Here is a 20601-nt window from a genome sequence, read left to right as displayed (position 1 = left end):
AAATCTGGAGTAAACATGGGATACCCTTTCTGATGCCCTTGGCTGCTTTATTCTGACGTCCACAGTCTCTGGTAGCCATATCCTATCACGGTTGCTGAAATGAAGGCATCCAGACAATCTGGACGGTTGAGTAATGTGCTGCAGGATCTAATCAACACTAAACTAGCGCAGGGGTGCATGCACGCGAAAAGGCGAAAACGGCGGTGGCGCTTTTTGGGTTTGGTGGGAAGCAATTGGAATCTAGGTCCAAGCAATATTCATATGCCACATTCCTGACATCATAAGCCCCTCGATGAAAAATCTCATGAGTCGTGGTACAAAAACCGAACATTGCGAAGCTTGGCTTGTCTACACCGAGCTATTTGTTCCTGTATTGTCCCAGCAGCGAAGCTCCTCATATGTGCAAATTCTTTGAGATCGGGATGGATGTGCGTAGGGGCCGACACTTTCCTGCATACTGAGGTGTCCCGCTATATTCTCAACTTTGCGATAAAATGGTGTGTTGTGTGCACATATTGCTACAAAAGCGATATACGTCGCTTAACTAAGTTTCCTACCACAGGAAATTTTCTGTTTCGCTGATAGGTCATTTGTCACACATGGAAACTCACCTAAAAGCCTTGTTTTCTTTTCATTCTTTTCTATATCTGCACATTCATGGACCACTGAATTAACTTTGTCATTCTCATAATAATACAAGATCTAGGTATGAATATGTCATAGCCTAAAATACTCCAACGGGACACCGTCGTGAAATTGCATCATGCTTTAAATCCGTTTGTACCGTTGACATACTTCTGCGTATTCGTCGAGAAGTCTGCAACTCTGATCATATTGTCTACCATGAGGCAGCTTGCTCCGAAGTATTTTGTCGGGTCACAAACTTGCGAGAGCTTCGTCTCGTCAATATGGGCTGTAATCTCAGGTCGCTCTTTGAGTATATCGAATAGAACTTTTCCATTCTCTATTGACTCCTTACAAGCCGCATAGACACAGTCGTGGGCAGCCTGGCGACCGAGAAAGGGTGCGAGCGCCATCATCACTGCCTCTCCGACAATCAAACCCCTTGTGGAGTTGAGATTGTTAAGCATATTGCCGGTGTTTACTACCAGCCCGCTGAGAGCAAACTCGGTCTGATGCAGAGAGCCTGCAGCAAGGACGAAGGCAGAAGGGATAGCTGCCCACTCAAGATGCCAAGGACCCGAAGCTCTCTCGAAGTCCACGACCATAGCGTCTAACCCAAGTGCCGCATTGGAACGGAGTAGCTTGGAGGCAGCATATATGACCTCACTCGAAATCGGATTTCTCTTTTGCGGCATTGTGGATGACGCCCCTCGGTGAGGCACAAAGGGCTCTGAGACTTCCCCAATCTCGTTGGAGGACATGACGATAAGATCGTACGCGATCTTGCCAAGGGAGCCTCCCACCAGCGCCAAGAAATTCAAAATCTCAGCTACATTGTCTCGAACCGAGTGCCAAGTAATTGGCGGATCTGTAAGGCCAAGCTCTTTCGCCAGCTCGGCACGGACGCGGATCCCGCTGTCATCCGAGCCAAGAGACGCAAGAGTTCCCGCAGCCCCGCCAAATTGGACATAAAGACATCGTTTCTCAATCTCGCCGAGACGCTCTAGGTGGCGGATCATGCCGGAAAGATAGACTGCGCACTTATAGCCAAATGTGCACGGTAAAGCGTGTTGGAGATGAGTTCGGCCTGCCATTGGTACGTCGCGGTACTTCTCCGACATAAGGCGCAGCGTTCTGATCAGCCCCTGGAGTTTTCGTCTGACTATTCGCAACCCCTGACGCATCTGAAGTTGGGAAGCGTCGTCCATTATATCTTGTGTGGTCGCCCCCCAGTGAATATACTTGGCAAGCTCCGCTGGCGTTTGCGCCACCAGCTGTGTGACCAAGGGCAGTACAGGGTATCCTACAATCTCTGTATCTATAGATAATTTCTCATAACTAAGGTGAAAAGAGAGATTTAGCCTACGTTCACACGACGGGAATGTCTGTGGCGGCGACAACTTACTCGATCTTGACACCTGCCATAGCTTGTGTGAGAGCATCTCCAACGTCTGGCTCGATCACACCAACCTTCGATTGCGCCCGTGCAAGTGCTGTCTCAACCTCAATCATGCGCTGAACGTAAGCCTCATCTGAAAAGACATCGCGCATCTCTTGAGTGCCAAACAGGTTGCGAAATACGCGCGAATCTATTACAGAGGCAGCCATGGTCAAATGTCACGACGGTCGAAGTTCTCAAGCACGAGGTCTGTTGCCCTGCGATTCAATTTATCAACGATCAATGAATTGTCCAAACGACTTGACATCATCTCCGTATATATCATAAGCAGCAGTTATATAATCTGAGTGTGGGGATCCCTCTCCCCCGGGATAGCTCTGTCTTGGAGGTGGTCGGGATTGCGCCTTATTCCGGCACTAAGGGGTTTAGGATCCACACGGCCAACCGAGCAGCGTCATCGCGTGAACCACATGCGGCGCACTGATTGTTGCCGCAGTTTGCACCGCCATTCAACCCTTGGCCAATCCAATGTTATCTTGAAAACTGTGCAGTACCGACAGATTGTCCAATATGATTGTTCTTAGGGCCTTGGAAGATGGACCCACCTGTTTCTCATCCGACAGTGGCTGGTCAGGTTTGGTGCGCTCCACGTCTACCGCCCTTGCTCTGAAATGTGTGACTGACGACCCTCTACAGTGATCGATGTCGCCTGTATGATTCCCGGACACTTCAGGATTTTCGATTGATGAATTGACGACAGTATCTCAGGAAAAAGGTCAAATGTGATGGAGCTGTGCCGTCTGTAAGTCGGAATTTGTTCCTTTGTTTGTTGCTTCCTAAACCTAGGTCTGACTTGTTGAAGTGTGGTAATTGCCTTACGGCCGGATCCCAATGTATAGTTTCGGCCAAATTACGCAGGAAGACGAAGATACGCGGATTCCAGGCTTCATCTGAAGACCAAATCAAAAGGTTACAAGCTGAGAATAACGAGCTAAAGCGCACGCTTCGGGCGGAACGAGAGACGAATGCATCATTACACCGTCGCCTTGAAGAGCTATCAGCAACCACCGCAGGTACTCCAAACTCTCGAAATGAGCTGCTACAGTCTGTCACCGTTAGTCAACTACGACCAGTATCTACGCATTCCCAAGAAACCTCATTAAGCAAGCCTGCTCTCATCATTACGCACATGGGACGGCTCGTGCTGGATTCAAATGGCAGAGAGCGATTTGCGGGCTCTACATCTGGCGTGCATTTTGTTCTGTCAGTACAGCAGATTATACAGAACCGCCGCATTAGACAACAGCCTTTCCCTGAAAGCTGCTTCCGCCTCCATCTTCTTGAGCCCTACGGCAGCAGTTCGGAGCTTTTGGATACTACGGATCTGGAGCAAGGGCTTCCGCGGTCATTCGTCGAGAGTCTTCAACAGTATTTCCCTATGCCACTTTCATTTTACACGCAACAAATAAGTTTATTTGTCGACATTTGGGGTGCCCTCTGTCCAGTTCTCGCACCGTCAGATTTGACGCGGTCAATGTCTCGTGTGTCAAGCCTGATCACATCCAACCTTTCGGATGGCTCAGACGATGCGTTGCTAGCTCTTTTCCAAATCTGCTTGGTACTGATTCTGAACTCGATGCCGAACAATTCAGTTGTAGAAACGAACCTCATATCTACGTATCTATCCTTTGTTCGGACAATGGTCCCTCGACTTATAAGCAAAGGAGATCTCCCCAGCTTACATGCTCTTATTCTATTCTCTTTTTATCTGCAGGTTACAGGTCAAGTTCTTCTTATGGCACAAATGAATGGAGTTTTAGTAAGGCTCGCGCAGTCGCTAGGACTTCATCGACATTCTCGGAGGTTCAAGTTCATGGAAGGACAAGTAGAAATGAGAAAGCGGATGTGGTGGTGGATATATATCTATGATCAGTAAGACAACGTTCTTGAAATGTTACTTGTTTCTTTGCTTAAACCATGCTAGATTGACATCAGTTGCCCAGGGACTACCCAAGCTGATCAGCGATGTCGACGTTGATGTGGACTATCCACTAGACTGTGAGCTCACAGAAATCAACACATCGCGACTTGCCTTCCCTCTACCAGGAGAGGTGACACAAGTCAGCGAATTCATTGCCTACGTTCACTTAGGCCGTATTCTATCTGAGACATTGAGTGAGCTATATACCACCACGCGACGGCGAAAGGGAGCAGAGAAAATCGCCAAGCTCAACAATGATCTTCAAGCCTGGGATCAACGGTTTGGCAACTTCCTGGGAAATCAAAATACATTATATACCGAACCACAGTCTGTGATACGCATGTGGCTCTCGCTGCTAGCTCAATGTACTCTGGTGCTCATACATCGGCCCGCGTTGACATTTGACGACACCACACCTCAGTTCGCAGAGTCTTGACATCTGCGCCGGTGCTTGCGCAGCAATTATCAACCTACTAAGCAGTCACGAAGTCAGCAAGGCAATCTCCGGCATAGTACCAAACGGACCCAGTTTGATATTTCAGTGTGGTCTCATGCACGTTCTGTATAGGTGTCATACGCTTGGCCAGGATGACAGCAGCAGGAAGATCGCCCCGAGCTGCAGCGAGGAGCTCATAGAGCATGCTATAGACCTGCTTGCCAACTACATGCCCACGCTTTCATCAAGTTTAGATAGGCAGCAGGGGGTATCTGAGCCGCTCAATACTGCTCGAAATGACGCCAAAGATCTGCTTCAATCGCTCAATCGTGACTTGAGAAGAGTAGAAGGACCGACTTCTACATCATCTATCACAAATTCTGATTCAAGCCAGAGTCTTCTCAGCTCTTTCACACCATCGCAATCGATTTTTCAACAGCATGAGGCGCAATCATTTGACTTGCTCGGTGGATTCGGGAGTTTAGATTCTCTCAATCACTTGGAGTCTCTTGATTGGATTCTCGATGGTAGCCCGGCCGATGCAACATTGGCTTGGGAATGATGTCATGATGTAAATCAGGATATTTGAGCAAAATGACAATATTACTTAAGAATTCCGGACCATCTTGTCAATTCATGTCTTATGCAGTCTACTCTCTAGCATATGTACAGTTCGGCTGTTGGTCACCTATCCTGTTGTTATTTCAAGCGACTTCCTGGTGTTCAGTCTTTTCTTTGACATGTAATGCCTCTTCAACTGGCAGATGTGGCTTCGTCCTTGCGTAACTAACCGTGCCCAACACGGAAGGGCTATTCCTAAAGATAAGATCAATATCCTCTAGCCTCATACCCATAGTCTGAAAGTATGATTAGCATCGTGTCGGAAGGTCACGGTTTCAGGAGAAAATTGACTTACTTCGGGATACAGAAAGTAAACTGAAAATGGGACGCAGAATCCTATCAATGTGTAGACAATGTAGTACTTATATCCTATGCTGTTGATTGCGACTGGGGTGATCATTGTCACAACGAAGTTCCTAAGCATGAAGGTCAGATCCAGTTTCGTCATACTCGTTGTATCAAACGCCGTTAAAATCACTTACCAAAGCCAATGATTAGCGGTGGAAATGCTCGACATTGCCACTCGCAGCCGAAGCGGAGCTACCTCCGTGCAATAGAGGAAGTTGGCTCCAAGGAAGCCTATAGGGATGAAGAAGTTGAAGAGGAAAACGAATAGAACGCTGATGACCTGCGCGGCGAAATTGGATTTTGGAAACGATGTCGCCACGGCCAAAGACATCATACAACATGCCATCCCTGTGCCGCTTACCATCAGCACAATACGACGCCCAAATCTGTCGATAGTGAAGAAAGACACAAAGCACGAGAGAAATTTCCAGGTGAGAGTGCCTCCCGACAGAATGCGTGCTGTCTGCGCATCCAAGCCGAGACCTTGTTGGAAAATGACCGTAGAGTACACCGAGATGAGGTTGCCTCCAGACATCTGTTGATAGAATTGAAGCAGGATGCAGATGCCGAAACGATACAACAACTTGTCCTCTCCCATCTTCAGCAGCTCACGAAGAGATGCACTCTTTCCAGCATTATCCTCCAGTGATATCTCGATAGCAGCCATCTCGGCACGTATCTCCTCCGCATCCGGAGAGAGGCCTTTGAGTGCCGCCAGGGTCATCTGTGCTTCCTCAACACGGTTGCGGCGTAGGAGCCAGCGTGGAGATTCAGGCATGAAGAAGATACAAGACATGAGCACAAGCGAGAAGAAGGCGGCAATGCTGATAGGAACCCGCCAGGTGATGGGACCAGTCTTGAACTGATAGAAACCGAGATTGATCCATGCTTGGAGAACGTAGCCCAAGCTAATGAAAAGGCCGTCTAAAACGACGTGCCTACCTCGATTCTTGGCACTAGAACACTCGCTCTGCCACGTGGGGACTGTGCCGCTGAGCATGCCTATTCCAGCGCCAAGAACTATTCGTCCGATGATCAACTGTGCCAGGTGGAAAGCCGATGCTTCCAGAGCCTCTCCAATGAGCGAAAGGAGAGCTCCGAGGAAGATTATAGGCCGTCGACCAAATCGATCAGCCGTGTAGGAACAAGAAAGACAACCGGGAAGGGCGCCGAGGGTCATGGTAGCCACGATGAGCCCCTGTATCGTGGCGTTGTTGCTCTTCTGAGATCCATGGGTATTGACGGTATCGATGCGAGGAAAATGGTCCACCCAGTCGGAGAGGCCGACAAGACCACCGAGGTTAGATTGGTTGTAACCGAATAGGATGAACGAAGGGCAGACAATTGTGGCCGTCTGTGCTATCATCAAGGCTTTCCCTGTGAAGCCCATGAAGGACTTTGTGTTCGCCATGCTGTCGTTCGCTCCAAGGTGCCGAGTTCGAGGAAGTCCAAGACTAGAACTCTGTTAGCTGGGCTACATTGTTGGAATATCCCTGAAAGACGTGAAGCTCACATGATTCAATTGGCCTTATTTTCGATAGCAAGAACTCATTGAATTGAACTGCGAGCCCTGACATGACCTGCATTCATCTTCATAGAGAGTTTTGATTCTTATACCTGATTGCTGCGTGTTACAAATCTGGAGTATGACCCCATGGGGTCTGGAATAAGCTGTTAAGCCGAGTATGATAAAAATTACTATTCCGGCCGAGTCTATGGCCACTAGACCCACAATGCCCCGAGTCGCCCCGGCGTATTCCCCATTTTGCGGAGTAAACTCGCTCAACTGCCCCGAGTTCCCGGGGCTGGCAGGCAGTTGTGCTTTACAAGGGTACTGAGATTTATTACAAGCGCTTTTCGTGCTCCATCATCTCCTTTCCTGCGCTAAGATCGATCTACCTACTTAGAGGGGCACAACATCGTCGAACTTACTCGGGTCAACGTTCGTTTCTGTATATCAGAACCTGTTTCAAATAGAAAGATCTATGAGCGACCTCGAAAATCATCCCTAGTATAACAACCTCTCAGAAAGTAGGGAGCTCATGCAAGAACAAATACGTACTATCAGCAGCCCAGTGTTACGCAATAGCTTAATAAGGCGTACTGGGCTAGTGTGGCCTTTAAACCTTTGCAACATTCGCCGCATTCGATCCCTCGGAATAGCACTTAGCGCTACTAATACAACTTCAAAATAAGAGCAAGTATTCTAAATGCAGCAATATACATTAGCGGAGTAGTGCAGCTATATCACGGCATTCTGATACTAAGCTACTGATGCTGTTTCTTTTTATACCTTACCAAACAACAGGCTTTCATCTTGTTAGGTCAGTTCACGGCTGATGCTCGAAAATTTTCTCACAAAGTGAACATGGAAATGAAAGTATATTTAACTTTGTAAATGAGTGAAATTAGATAGATCTCCCTTCAAAACGTATGGACTTGACAACGCCCAAATGGAGAATAACATCTACTCAACATTTTGAACGGTACTCAACCCTGGTGCAATCGAGCAGAATTTAAATTGACGAGGTGTAATAAGCATTGGCTCCGTAATTTCGGCATATTCTTTGTAGTACTCCTTAGTGAATTGCACCTAGACTGCTGTCAGTACAGATTGGAAGCTAAACATGACATTGTGTGGAAAGATTGATCATACAGTCAAAAGCCATTCTTTTGATTTCGTCCTGATAAACGTTAACTATTTTCTTGTTTTAAGAAGGGTTGGCTTCAATTACCAGTGCTCAACCCAAGAGAGCTCCCCTGGGTTGTCCTGGTTTTGGTACACTGCAAAAAAGGTACACTCCGGCTCGGCAATAACGTGCTTGTACGCTGGAGTGAACGCATCCAAGAACTTGGTGACATTTTCTGGAGCTATGGTGACGGTGACATGAAGGCTCAGGCCCTCGCTTGACGAAGTCATTTTGATGTGTATGACAGACTAGGGGAACCAGGCGTCTGGGCTGCTTTTCTAGGCTGGGGACGTATGTATTGCGCTGGAATTTGAACGCGACATCGACTTTTAATAGATCGAAAAGTTCAAGAGAATTTCTTATCGATTTATAATCTAGGGCACAATTCGAAAGACTCAGAAATACTCTGAAAATAATCCGCACCACCAAGTAAGACAAGCCATGTCTTGAAAGCCGACGAACAGCAAGTAGTGGGTACAGATCTGTACCTCAGCATCGTAGCTTAGCAAAGAAAAGTATTCGTTCATAACTGAGGATTTAAAGTATCTCTAGGTTTTTGATACACTCAACTCAAAGACTTATCGATGTCATATTTTAGATTGGATACAGCCAAGCGCCCCTATTGCTCACTCGGGCTCCGTGGGCCTTAGCCGAAACCGGTAAACGGTCTCTGAGCCAGTAGCTTTTGAGCCCCTAGTCCTACAGAGCCCCCACCCCCCAAATCTTACTCCTCCCACGTAACACATGGTAAATAACTTTCTGGCAAATCAAGGTATACTCTCAGAGTTTTACTGTGGGTATTCTAAGCAACAACTCCACCCGTCACTAGCATGGTATGAGTTGATGAAGACTAGAATATCAGTGTTCCTCATTCTCAAGAAACTACTTCTCACAGCAAACAATCAGATCGTCTATTGAAATGGTATAAGATTGCCGACGTGGTTGACTCAAAGTGATTCGGTTTTGCTCATATCTTAGCGTTTTGCAAGTTAGCGTTAGACAGTCCCCATGGCTTCTAGTCTTGCCCTGACCCCTCATTGTCCTTTAGGCAAGCTCAAGCATACATCTTGCTGAATGTCTAGGGGCGGTGAGCTGACTTAAAATCAATAATCATCGGAATTTTGGTTATAAATGTACGAATTAGTAAGGCCAAACTGACAACCCGAAAATCCATCGCTTGCGGCACAGCTCTTGTGTATATCCACACTGAGGAACGGACCAATTCTATTAAATCCGTGGTAATCCGTGGAAGTGACACTTGTGCAACTTCCCTGACCGCAACCCTTCCAAATGCGTATCTATCCCTGAAAGCACGTATCATAAACTCAGCGTTGCGTCAATCAGCCCCGCATTTATGGCTCCAGGCACAAGCAGCATACTGACTGCCCTCGAGGCATCCACAGCCGAGACTACTACGACTCTCCTGACGCCGTCTAGTCCTGACTTCGATGCTATCGCACTTTGCTACGTCCGCCGCCCTGAGGCAGTGCCTTTTGCTATCGCCCGCCCCTCCAATGCTGAGGCTGTGGCAGCTCTTATCAAGTTCTGTGTAGCTCACAGTCTTGATTTCGTGATCCGTAGCGGCGGTCATGACTCCGCCGGCCGCTCGCAAGTTGCCGGTGCCCTCATGATTGACATGCGCCTGATCAATTCTGTATCTGTGTCCTCTGATAAGAAGACTGCGACAATTGGTGGCGGCGCATTGCTGCGGGATGTGGCCGAGACACTATCGGCTCAAGAGTTAGTGACGCCAGGCGGTACGATCGGAACGGTTGGCTACGTGGGATGGGCAACGCTGGGCGGCTATGGACCCATGAGTGCCAACTTTGGTTTAGGATGCGATCAAATCGTGGCAGCAAAGTTGGTAACGGCGGAAGGCAAGCTGATTGAGGCAGATGAGGAGCTGCTGAAAGCGGTGAGAGGCGCAGCGCCGACGTTTGGTGTGGTAGTTGAAGTCACAGTGAAGGTGTATCCATTGAAAGAGGTATTTCATTCCTTAGCTCCATATTGGCGAATAAATGGAATCGAAACGTTTACTAAACGTTTCAGGTGCTGTCGGGAATTGTTATCTATGAGAGCAGCAATTTTGAGTCAACTGTCACGCAGTGGACGAATGGTCTCAACAAACTCCTCGAAGCAGGGCTCCCCCCGGCTCTTGGAGTGATGCTTAGCGTTATGGATATACCTCAGATGGGCAGAGTTTTCTTCTCCGTCTTCATGTGGTCATCCCCTGATCAAAATGAGGGACGACAGTGGGCTGAGAAGATTGCTTCTTTGGGTCCAGCGATTTTGAACACTATCGCACCGACGTCGGTCGCGGGCTTTCTAAAGGCAAACGATATGCTTGCTCCGTACGGCTCATATGGCCAAAACAACACAGTCAACGTACGGGGATTGACCTCGAAGGTAGTTGAGACCATCACCAAACACACGAGCGAGCTTCCCGGCGGCGGCGCCTTTTTCGCCGGCCATCTCGTTCGGGGTTCCTCAGCTCAACCGACTGACAAATCGGTCTTTTCACCACGATCTAATCACATAATGCTCGAATTGCTCTCGGTCACTACTGTACAGGACCTGGTTGGGAAATGTAACGCTTGGGCATCTACTTTGAAGAAGGATATACTGGAGAACGCAAGTGATGATGTCATTGGTGCAGGGTACATATCTCTTCTACCAGCCGGTGAGAGCGACTGGTCCAGGATCTATGGCGAGAACTATCAGTTGTTGCTGGATTTGAAACGGAAGTATGACCCTACGAACGTCTTCAAGACAAGTCTTCCAAAGCTTATTGTCTAAATGGATCAATTCAACCAGAGACACTACTAAACCCTCTCCAAGAAATCAATTATACAATGGCCCCACAATTATGGTCCGACTGTGCCATAACCTGCCTGATAATTACCACAAGTTCTAAATACCCTTCCAATATTCTTTACTCTACATGCGAACCTTCGGCTTGATTCTTCCTCCATCCATGAGTTTGGACAAGCGGGAAACTCGCCTTTGTGTCTTGAATTATACATTATCATAAGGAGGGGGAAAAAAAGGCAGCCTAGACCTTGAACCCCGTCAAGTAGGACTGATAACTACCCATAGAGAGCTAGTCATTGAGGAAAAAAGGCTCAGGTTCTACTCTAGAGAGATCTGAGATTGAACCTTAAGCCGCCTCATAAACTTAGGCCCCTCGAAGCTTGACATTATATCTTGATAAACAGTACTCAACAAATACATCTTGAGCAATTCCACCAGATCAGTTGTGCTGGCCTGAGCCCCATGTCTTTGGCTACCTTTCTCCACAGGTCAATTGGCACCTCGTTGCTCTCTCCATCGAAAACTAACATGTCACCTTAAAGAAAACAAGCGGAGAGTCAAGTCTTGCATCAAAGTTGGAAGAGCATGGTCTTACTGCTGCAGGTTAACAGGTGGCTTATTTGTTACTCCGTACTTCATTCTCACTCGCTTGACTTAGCTATCATTATCTACAATACAGGGGTGGCCACTCCTTCATTCTCAGTACGTTCTCATGCCCTAGAGGCTTGTTTTCTTTTTTTTTGTGTGTGTGTGTGTGTGCTAGGTATGTGATATCTTGAGAGCGTGTTAGTCAGCAGTGAGATCTATTGCCCTCTTCACTAAGCTTACCAGTAACCAATGATAGCAGGTCAGATCGCCGAATCCAGAAACAGTGCATCCACACCACATCACATCACATTAAATTACAATGTAATCCTCGAAGAGAAAAAAGCTCTCAGTAGCAGTTTGCTAGCATCAAGAATCCACGAATCCAACCGAATCAAGAAAGTGCGATTGATTTCTGATGACACTACCATAACTGACTTGCCTCGAAATGCAGCTATCGCTGCGCGCTTGAGCTTGACAACACTTACTGGTAATGCTTATAGAACAATTTTACTTGCAGTATGGCCTGCAATGAATCGAGCTCTAGTATCATTGTGTGTTGATCATCATCGATATGCATTTCGAACGGAATTAGGTCAACTCCTCTTGAATGAGCCACAGCCGACTCGCCGCCATGGTACGGTTGTCGAAATCCATTGCCCAGCAGTCTGGTCGCGGCGTATCGGGCAGCGCACCGGAAAACCAGGCTCACCCAGTGGAGCATTTAAGTCGACTATCGTCGAATCGAAGTCTTCCAAGACCAAGGACAAGACCCATTCTAATCCACGCGCCATGCTAGCTCGAGCTGAGGCGGGTCTTTAGAGTGTGGAGATAAGATCCCGAGATAAGCGTCTCACGCCATTCAGCGACAGAGAAGCAGGCTGCGGGCTCGTCACGCTCATATTGTGTTCATCTCATGAAAAAGTCATTTGCTGGAGTGATGCTTACGACAGAAAAGCACAGTGTATATGACTGATAATTTGCGACTACATCATTTAGCTCCACATGAACACCTCTACTGTGGAGAGAGAGAGGGATCACAGGCAGCGTGTCTCCATTGCTTGCTGCCTGTGTCGTCAAAGACGGAGCCGGGTAAGCTTCCAGTTTCTTCCCTCAGCCTCGCTGATTACAGAGTCTAACTTAAGTGCGTAACGACAGTGTGATGGTGGGCAGCCGTCCTGCCAGTCTTGTCTTAGCAAAGGTCTGGAGTGTGAATATCAAGTTAAAGAGAATAAGAGGAAGTGAGCTTCGGTGAAGTCCGACCTTGCGCTACATATGACTAATTATGACCGATAGGCCTCCCAGCAAACGCTATGTCGAATCGCTTCATGCTCGTATCCGGCTACTTGAAGAGCAGCTCCTGTCGCTAAAAAGTGCTGTTCAAAATGACAAGGAGGTTGAAGATATCAGAGAGCTAAACAAAGGAGAAGACCAGCCGCCTCTTGAAGAGAATGATGAAGAGACTTTCAGTGTTTCAAGTGGAGATGATCTTCTCCTTAGGATAACGGACACTTGCGGGCGTTTGAACCTGGATGATGACGGCCAACTCCGATTTTTTGGCCCACAGAGCAACTATCATCTTCTTCATGATCACATTGATAACAAAAGTCCTTGCTCCCCTGGCCAAAATGATATTTCAGCACAGACTACATGCGCAGATCTGATCCACATCCCATTCGAGCTCCAAGAGCATCTGATAGAGCTCTACTTCCGATGGCAGAACCCATGGGTGTACATTGTTGAGAAAGATGTCTTCATGCGCGACTTCTACAATGGAAATCGGAATCAATACTGTACACCACTTCTGCTTCTGTCAATCTTCTCGCTTGGCGCGCGCTACTCTGATCGGCCAGAAGTCTACTCAGGGCCAGGCGACTTGACGACCGCGGGCGATGCTTACGCCCAACGAGCTAAAGCTCTACTGATGAGCGAGATTGAGAAGAGTAGCATCAGTACTGTGCAGTCTGCAGCGCTTCTTTCAATACGTTGGATGGCAGAGGACAAAGAGCCTGCCGGGTGGCTCTGTTCTGGTAAGCTCTAACACTAGGAAGCGCGATGACATCGAGCTAATCGCGACATAGGGATGGCGACTAGAATGGCATACAATCTCGGGCTAAATCTTGACTGTGATCAATGGGCAGAATCTGGCCTCATAACGCAGGAGGAAGCAGATGTACGCAAAGTCGTATGGTGGGGCTGTTATGCGCTTGATAAGTAGGCGTTCTTAATCTGCCTCGAGTCAATAGCCAATCCTGATCTCTTCTTCCAGGCTCTTCTGTCTAGGGTTAGGCCGGCCCGGAAATGCTTACAATCGCGACATCACTTGCGGCAAGCCGAAGCTCTCTAGTGCAGCCGAGTTTGAACTTTGGATTCCGGGAGACAAAACGGACGCTCTCGGCATTCACTGTAGAATTGCCTCTACCGCCGAACACATGTGCGACCATCTGAAGCTTGTAACTCATGCTTTGGACACAATGTAAGCTGAATGTACCACGCTACTAGAGTAAAGCTGATCATGAATGAAAAAGATACTCTCCGAACAGTCGGCTGTCGAGGAAAGACATGGCAGAGCTCGTCTCGAAGATTGATGTGACCATGAATGCTCTCAAGCTAGGGTTGCCGAGCCACCTGCGTCTTCCCAGTACATCAAGCGTCCCATATCTCCCTCATGTGTATCAATTGCAGTGAGTATCTTGTAGTGACAAAAGTATTTGACGTGAGGATCGGTCTCTGACGAAAATAGTCTTCAATATCATGTGGCACAGATCCTGCTCCACCGACCCCTGATTACTTGTCGTCCGGGGAAACCTGATAAAGTCCAATCTGATTCGGAGAAGAATGATGAGCATTGGGAGATCTGTAGAGATTCCGCCTCTGCAATCTCCAAGATCCTGGAAACATACAAGCGGCATTACTCTCTCGTAAGTCATCCATTTCCAGCAAATCCGGAGGTCTCACAATTTGTGTTAGAGGTATATCACCGTTGGAGCCGTATGTCACACATTTGCAGCAGCGACAATCCACTTAATGGATGCAGTGTATTCGAATCCAAATCTACGTGAGCAAGCCCTGAAGAAACTGAAAATCTGCACATCTGCTCTGCAAGAGATGGGTCAAACATGGTCGTGGAGCAACCGAGCTTATCGAGCAATCAAGTTGCTCTCAAATGTGTGGCTCACATCTCTCGACAGCACTAATTATATCATCGGAGATGAAGTCATCGCGCGTCAAGCATTGCCCGAAGGTATGGGCAGTAAGCTTGATCCAGGTCCTGCCTTGTTTTCCTTGGGTTCTTATGGTCTACCGACGACCGAATTCGATCTTGGATTCCCATCAGTCAATCCCCAAGATAGCCTTTTCCCATCTCTTCAAGACGAAAATTTGAGCTGGCTTTATAACAACAGTGGCTTTCTTGATGCAAATCTCTGGCAAAGTATAGGGGATCCAGATAGTTGAAATATAATTTCTTTTTTTTATAAGATCAGATCGAGTCGCAGAAAGTTGGGCTTTCTTGTCGACTACTAGGTCAATAGACCAGGGAAGATAGAATAGGTCTTCGTACAGTCCACAAAATACTCTGGCTACGGAAATTCAAACTCGCGAATGTGTTTTCAGGCTTTATTCGACGTCGTTCGCCGCAATCACTGGACCCTTGGTTTTCTCGGTTCCTAGGTCTCCAATGTCACTCGACCTCTCAGTCGCGGTAGCAACGCCTTCAATCGCATCCCCGAAAAGTTCTTGCATATGTTCAAGCGAACGTTGGCGCGTCTAATATATCGTAAGTCATACCAGCATCAATTCGACAACGAGTTCACGTACCTCTGGGAAATAAAGTCCAATCACGCAGGTATTGATAGATGTTAGAACAATGAAAACAAGGTAGTACTTCCACCCAATCTTGTCGAAGGCGGTCGGAGCAGCCAGTAAGAAGATGATGGTCGCAACAAAGAGACCCGAAACTGAAACGGCAAGACCTTTAGCCCTTACTGGTGTGGGGAAGATTTCGCTGGCATAGATGTAGGTAGTTGCATCTATGAATAAAGTGAAGAAGCCGACATGGAGAAATAGGAAAAAGACGGCTGCCGCTGCAACAGACTTGTGGCTGGTAAGCTGAAAGATGGATACGGTGATACATTCTCCAACGAGAGCTACAATACAGCCTACATTTCCGATAACTTAAAAGCAAAATGTTAGCCAGGTCACATTTCTAGTGTCCGTGTTGAGCTTACTGAGCATTTTCACTCTTCCTAGGCGATCAACTACAGCGGCGTTGAACCAATTTCCAAAAGGAGCGATTGAAACCCAGCCGGCTGCCATGACGAGCTGTTGAACAGTGCCGAATCCCAGGCTCTTGTAAAGTGTAGGGCCGTAATCTAAAGAGATCTTAGCGATGTAGGCAAACCCAATGGATTCATAGGAACTGACTGTTGATAACGATAGTGGCAGTAGCTTGTGCACCTGCCATTGTAAGAAACCCAATCAGGCATCTTTTTCTCATTGACTGTTTCTTGAACAGATCGGCAAAACTGAGCATCTGCTCTCTTTCTTTTATGAGATCGTCTCGCAGTTGCTCAAATTCTGCTCGGACATTGTCTTCGTCTGCAATGTTGTTTGTTTCTTCAACCCTCGCAGCCTTGAAAGATGTGTATGCCTCTGCATCTCGGCCCTTGGTGAGTACTGAAAATATTAGTTAATTTTACACGAACGAGAGCTATACTACTTACGCCATCTGGGGGTATCAGGGAGGAATAGAACACCGGCAACCAGACCTAGCGGCGGAAGGCACTGTATCGCCAGCGGGATGCGCCACTGCGCCCCGGCAGCATTGACAAAGTAGAAAGCCACACCAATCCAGCCAGCGACCGCATATCCAGTACCGATGAGAACACCGTGGAGTCCAACTAGTAAGCCGCGAGATCGAACGGGGGCAGTCTCACTTTGATAGAGCGGAACCAAGGTGACGAGGGCGCCTGAATCGAGTCAGCGGAACTGCGAATTCCTAGGGCATATCCGTCTGACCTATTCCAATACCAGATACAAATCTGGCAATGATAAACACCGCTATATGGACGCTTCCAGCTTGCAGAGCTCCGCCTAAGATGGCAAAGACAGACCCGATTACCATGGCTTTGCGTCTTCCCAGCCAATCGGCTGTCACGGTACAGGACAAAGTTCCGATTAATCCTCCTCCTTGAAACATACCATTGATGGCACCCATGAGGCCAGCAGTATCGGAGCGCGTGTCCAAATCGAAATAGGTCAGGAATGAAGGTTGGCCCAGCGTCGTAGCGATGATGCTAGAAGAGTAACCGTATGTTAGACTGCCAAGAGCTACAAAAAGGGCTATCTGATGAGCGGTTAGCATCAATGTAAACATTCTCATTACCATACGTACAAGCAGCCGAATGATCGGTGGTGTAAGTTCCATGGCTCTACTTTGCGTTTATGCGGACGAGATGAAAGGTCTATCTTTCGTCTTGTTTCCGTCGAAAGATCTGAGCCTGGGCACGAGTACTGGTTTTATACCCAAGGTCGTCTGCGACAACCCACGACTATCTATGCGAATCATGGCTTCAGTTGATCAATCAGCTAGCGAGAATCTCCAACATAATCTTCACATTGAAGCCTTCCTTCATAGCTGTCGTGCCATAATCATCCTCAACTGCTACCATTGTCCAATCACCTTCCACCTAGTCGCTGCTGCGCTAGAGACAGGCGTCGAGAGAAGATAGGATAGTTCTTACCCGTGTGGGTCAGTGATAAGCCAATATCTCTCGCCGATAACTCTAGTGATTGGTACTATGTGAGCAATCCATCTACTTGTGGCTAGAGGCTTGGCTGGTGACACACTTATACTAGTAGAATATTGCTTATGTTCAATCCCAACCTCACGCCTGGATTGGTTGCATTCCGAATCTAGCTTTTGGACCTTTGCCCCTTAAAATTACGACTCCATTGCATTACCAGAAGCTTTTGCGTAGTCCTAGAAGCTCTAAGATGCTGTCTTTGCGGATCACACACGTCCATTGCTCGGTCTCCTTTCCATGACCCCAGAAATGGCAAATGTAACGCCATTTTGTACTTCGAGCGATCTCTTTTTCAATTCCAGTCCATCATCCTATCTCAATATATCGCCCCCCTCCAAGCCTTCGAGTCTGGTCTAGACTTGATATGTCCGGGTACCTCTCACACTTCTGCTACTGAGCGATTCCACAGTTCGAGTGCTTGGTTGATTCGCAGCTTTTAGATATACACGATATGGCCATCTCTAGGCAGCATGTTGACCACCGAACGCAAGCACCGATGGCCATGAATCATAGAGCTATCAGCAGGACGGCACCGACAGATCGGATGCCGACGGAGACCCGCCCATCTACCAAGCAGAAACGAACGTGTGTGAGCATTGCTTGCATCTCATGTCGAAAGAGGAAAACCAAGTGCGACGGCGCGGCTCCTAGCTGTGCTGCTTGCGCCAACATATACGGCACAGAGTGCATATACGATCCACACTCAGATCATCGTCGCAAAGGTGCATGTAGGAAGAGGAGAGAAGATATGAAGGCGTGCCTCCTGACGCTACAAATTATCTTTGAGGCAATACTCAATGCTTCTGATCAAGAAGTTCCTACTGTTATAAATAAGATTCGTACCTGTGATAGCTTAGATGCTATCGCCATGTCGATACTCCAAGGCGATGAGTCTGCGGGAAAGGAATAGACACCCAGAATATACACATGATAGACACCTGCAGAAGGACATTCTCATCATGTTAAAGTAATTGCGCACGGAAATGTTGATCTCGACAGGTATCAGAAGCATAGAGTGTTTTCATACTTTCTCCCTCTGAACGTTGAGAATGACAATGACCATGATTGATAACGTAGCACACGAGGTGTACAATAGAATGGAATTGATTTGAGCATCATTTGATCAAATCGCTTGTGTGAACGCCTCCTCTGCATTTAACAATTCTCGTGCTCGATTACAACGCGCTTTCGAACCCTTATCTTTGTGGCTCCTCTAAATAATCAGAACGTGCTGGCGCCTGTTCAACAAGTGCGATAACGTGCCATTACAGCATGGATACGCCACATCTGCCCTGAATCCGATAGTGACCGCTCTATCGGGTCTCTACGAGGAAACTACCCCTCTTCAGGGTGCTTGGTATGGAGAAGTGGAGCTGAGAGGTGGAGGTTGAGCGAGTCAGTCGTGACGCGGGAGGAAGATAGGATAATGCCTATCCGCGTGGAGCCCGTTCAAAATCCTTATCTTAGAGCACTTGGGTCCAATCACCCTAGTCCTAATTATGCTGGAGGCGTTGATTATCACAAGCTTCAATTTGGTTTGTCATTATCTTCGAGGAGAGCTTGATGCATCATAAGAAGCTCGATGCTCTCCTTGGTGAACTTACTGCCCAACATGCTCATCTTAATCCATCATTCCTGCCACTATCCATCTGAGGGCCCAAAGCGTGATTTGTTTGATTCTAAACTTACTGCTCGACTCAACCTTTATCAAGAAGGCGATCTAAAAGCTTAACAAGACCATGATCGACTTTACATTGACGGACAAGCAGAAGGCTCTTCGCGATGAAGCTGCTGCTCTCGCAAAAGAGATTCTCGGACCGGCTCGTGAAACCTACGAGAAATTCCACGACCAAGAGTCGCGCTTTCGATCGACTTTGCCTATTTACCAAAAGCTGGTGAAGGCTGGTGCTGTAAAGGCGCAAGTCCCTGTCGTACTCGGCGGCAGCAATGAGTCTTTTATCGACAGTGCTATCACTCTCGAGGAGATGTATGCAGTGGACTCGAGTGTGATGGTGCATGTCATCGGTACGGGCCTTGGACTACTGCCACTCATCTTTGGAGGCACCCCTGAACAACACGAGAAATATCTGAAGCCTTTTATCACCTGCGAAGGCGAGCCTCTAGCCAGTCTGACCCACTCCGAGCCGGGCGGCACAGCGAATTGGCTAGAAAAAGGGGGTAAAGGACTCGGAACCACTGCACGGCTCGAGGGTGATTATTACATTGTGAATGGAGAGAAGGTAGGCAGGTGTTGGCTTGTGCAAGAGTCTACTTGGTACTGATATTTGTGCGTTTCATAGCTGTGGACTACGAATAGCGCCGGATGGGACGGCAAAGGTGCAACGCTTTCTTGTCTATGCTGTAGATACTCGGAGGACGGCGGACCCGAAGATCCTAATGTTGATCCAGCATCGAACACTCTAGTCCTTCTTGTCACACGGGAGATTGTGGCACAGAACGAGCCAGGCGCATATCAAATGATAAGCGAGCCGGAACTCATGGGTCATATCGCAGCCTCAGGACCTCTGTCAAGGTACACAAACTTCAAGGTCCCAGCAGCGAATGTTCTCGCTCCCAGGGGCAAGGGTGCCGCTCTTGTTGAGAAAGCTTTCAGCGTATCGGCGGCCCTCGTTGGCGCAATGGCGGTTGGCACTATGCGTACGGCATTCGAGGCAGCTCTTAAATTTGCAAGAGAAGACAGTCGTGGTGGCAGTGTACCCGTCCTGGCAAGACAGAGTCCAGCCGACCTGCTGATCAATGCAAAGATCAAGATAGACACCTCTCGAATTCTGGTCTGGAAAGCTCTCAGCGGTCTGGAAAAGGAGGCTGGTGATGAAAACAGCCGATATGAGGCATGCTTACAGGCAAAGGTGTACTGTAGTGACCAGGCGGTGACGGCAGTATGGGAAACTATGCAGCTCGTTGGAGTGTAAGTCACGCTTCCCCTCCCTCCCAGCCATGATGATTGTTGTTGTCACAACAGATGTTTCCAGGCTTGCGAGCAAAACTAATGGAATGCAGGACGTCTTACGGCAAGAACACCGTGTTCCCGCGGCTACTCAATGATGCCACAGTGTATTCAATTTTTGACGGAGGAAATATAGGGCTTAGGCGACGTCAGCTGCAGCGACTGATGCAGGCCGAAGATTATAAGCCCTGGGCAAGTCTGTGGTGAAAATCAAAATAGCTAGTCGCACTTTTTTGTCATGCCATAAGTGGTTCATACACAACGCTTCAATACTGGCTTTGAAAGGTATAGTTGACTTTCAGGGCGATCAAGCCGGAAGAATTAGCAGAAC

At 47.9% G+C, this 20601-nt stretch overlaps 5 protein-coding genes across 5 annotated transcripts; 2 read left to right on the top strand and 3 right to left on the bottom strand.

The window, feature by feature from the left end:
* Positions 1–761: 761 nt before the first annotated feature.
* Positions 762–2175, bottom strand: UCRPA7_3416 (putative 3-carboxy- -muconate cycloisomerase protein; the record flags this gene model as incomplete). The annotated part of the gene is made up of 2 exons (XM_007915860.1): positions 762–1758; positions 2030–2175. The coding sequence occupies 2 exons, from the start codon at positions 2173–2175 to the stop codon at positions 762–764; spliced, it is 1143 nt and encodes a 380-aa protein (XP_007914051.1).
* Positions 2176–5144: 2969 nt separating this feature from the next.
* On the bottom strand, positions 5145–6820 carry UCRPA7_3415 (putative sugar transporter stl1 protein; the record flags this gene model as incomplete). The annotated part of the gene is made up of 4 exons (XM_007915936.1): positions 5145–5297; positions 5357–5477; positions 5544–5689; positions 5771–6820. The coding sequence occupies 4 exons, from the start codon at positions 6818–6820 to the stop codon at positions 5145–5147; spliced, it is 1470 nt and encodes a 489-aa protein (XP_007914127.1).
* Positions 6821–9453: 2633 nt separating this feature from the next.
* On the top strand, positions 9454–10895 carry UCRPA7_3414 (putative d-lactate dehydrogenase protein; the record flags this gene model as incomplete). Its single annotated transcript, XM_007915997.1, has 2 exons — positions 9454–10083; positions 10149–10895. The coding sequence occupies 2 exons, from the start codon at positions 9454–9456 to the stop codon at positions 10893–10895; spliced, it is 1377 nt and encodes a 458-aa protein (XP_007914188.1).
* A 4218-nt stretch (positions 10896–15113) lies between these two features.
* Positions 15114–16923, bottom strand: UCRPA7_3413 (putative sugar transporter family protein; the record flags this gene model as incomplete). Its single annotated transcript, XM_007915876.1, has 7 exons — positions 15114–15263; positions 15315–15670; positions 15725–15868; positions 15921–16172; positions 16220–16465; positions 16698–16842; positions 16891–16923. The coding sequence occupies 7 exons, from the start codon at positions 16921–16923 to the stop codon at positions 15114–15116; spliced, it is 1326 nt and encodes a 441-aa protein (XP_007914067.1).
* Positions 16924–19041: 2118 nt separating this feature from the next.
* UCRPA7_3412 (putative electron transport protein) lies at positions 19042–20235 on the top strand (the record flags this gene model as incomplete). Its single annotated transcript, XM_007916004.1, has 2 exons — positions 19042–19542; positions 19603–20235. The coding sequence occupies 2 exons, from the start codon at positions 19042–19044 to the stop codon at positions 20233–20235; spliced, it is 1134 nt and encodes a 377-aa protein (XP_007914195.1).
* Between the last annotated feature and the right edge of the window lie 366 nt (positions 20236–20601).

The sequence above is a fragment of the Phaeoacremonium minimum genome (genome assembly GCF_000392275.1).
Source record: "Phaeoacremonium minimum UCRPA7 unplaced genomic scaffold PA7_03_scaffold_270, whole genome shotgun sequence".
Lineage (NCBI taxonomy): Eukaryota > Fungi > Ascomycota > Sordariomycetes > Togniniales > Togniniaceae > Phaeoacremonium > Phaeoacremonium minimum.
This window is presented reverse-complemented; position numbering and strand designations above follow the sequence as displayed.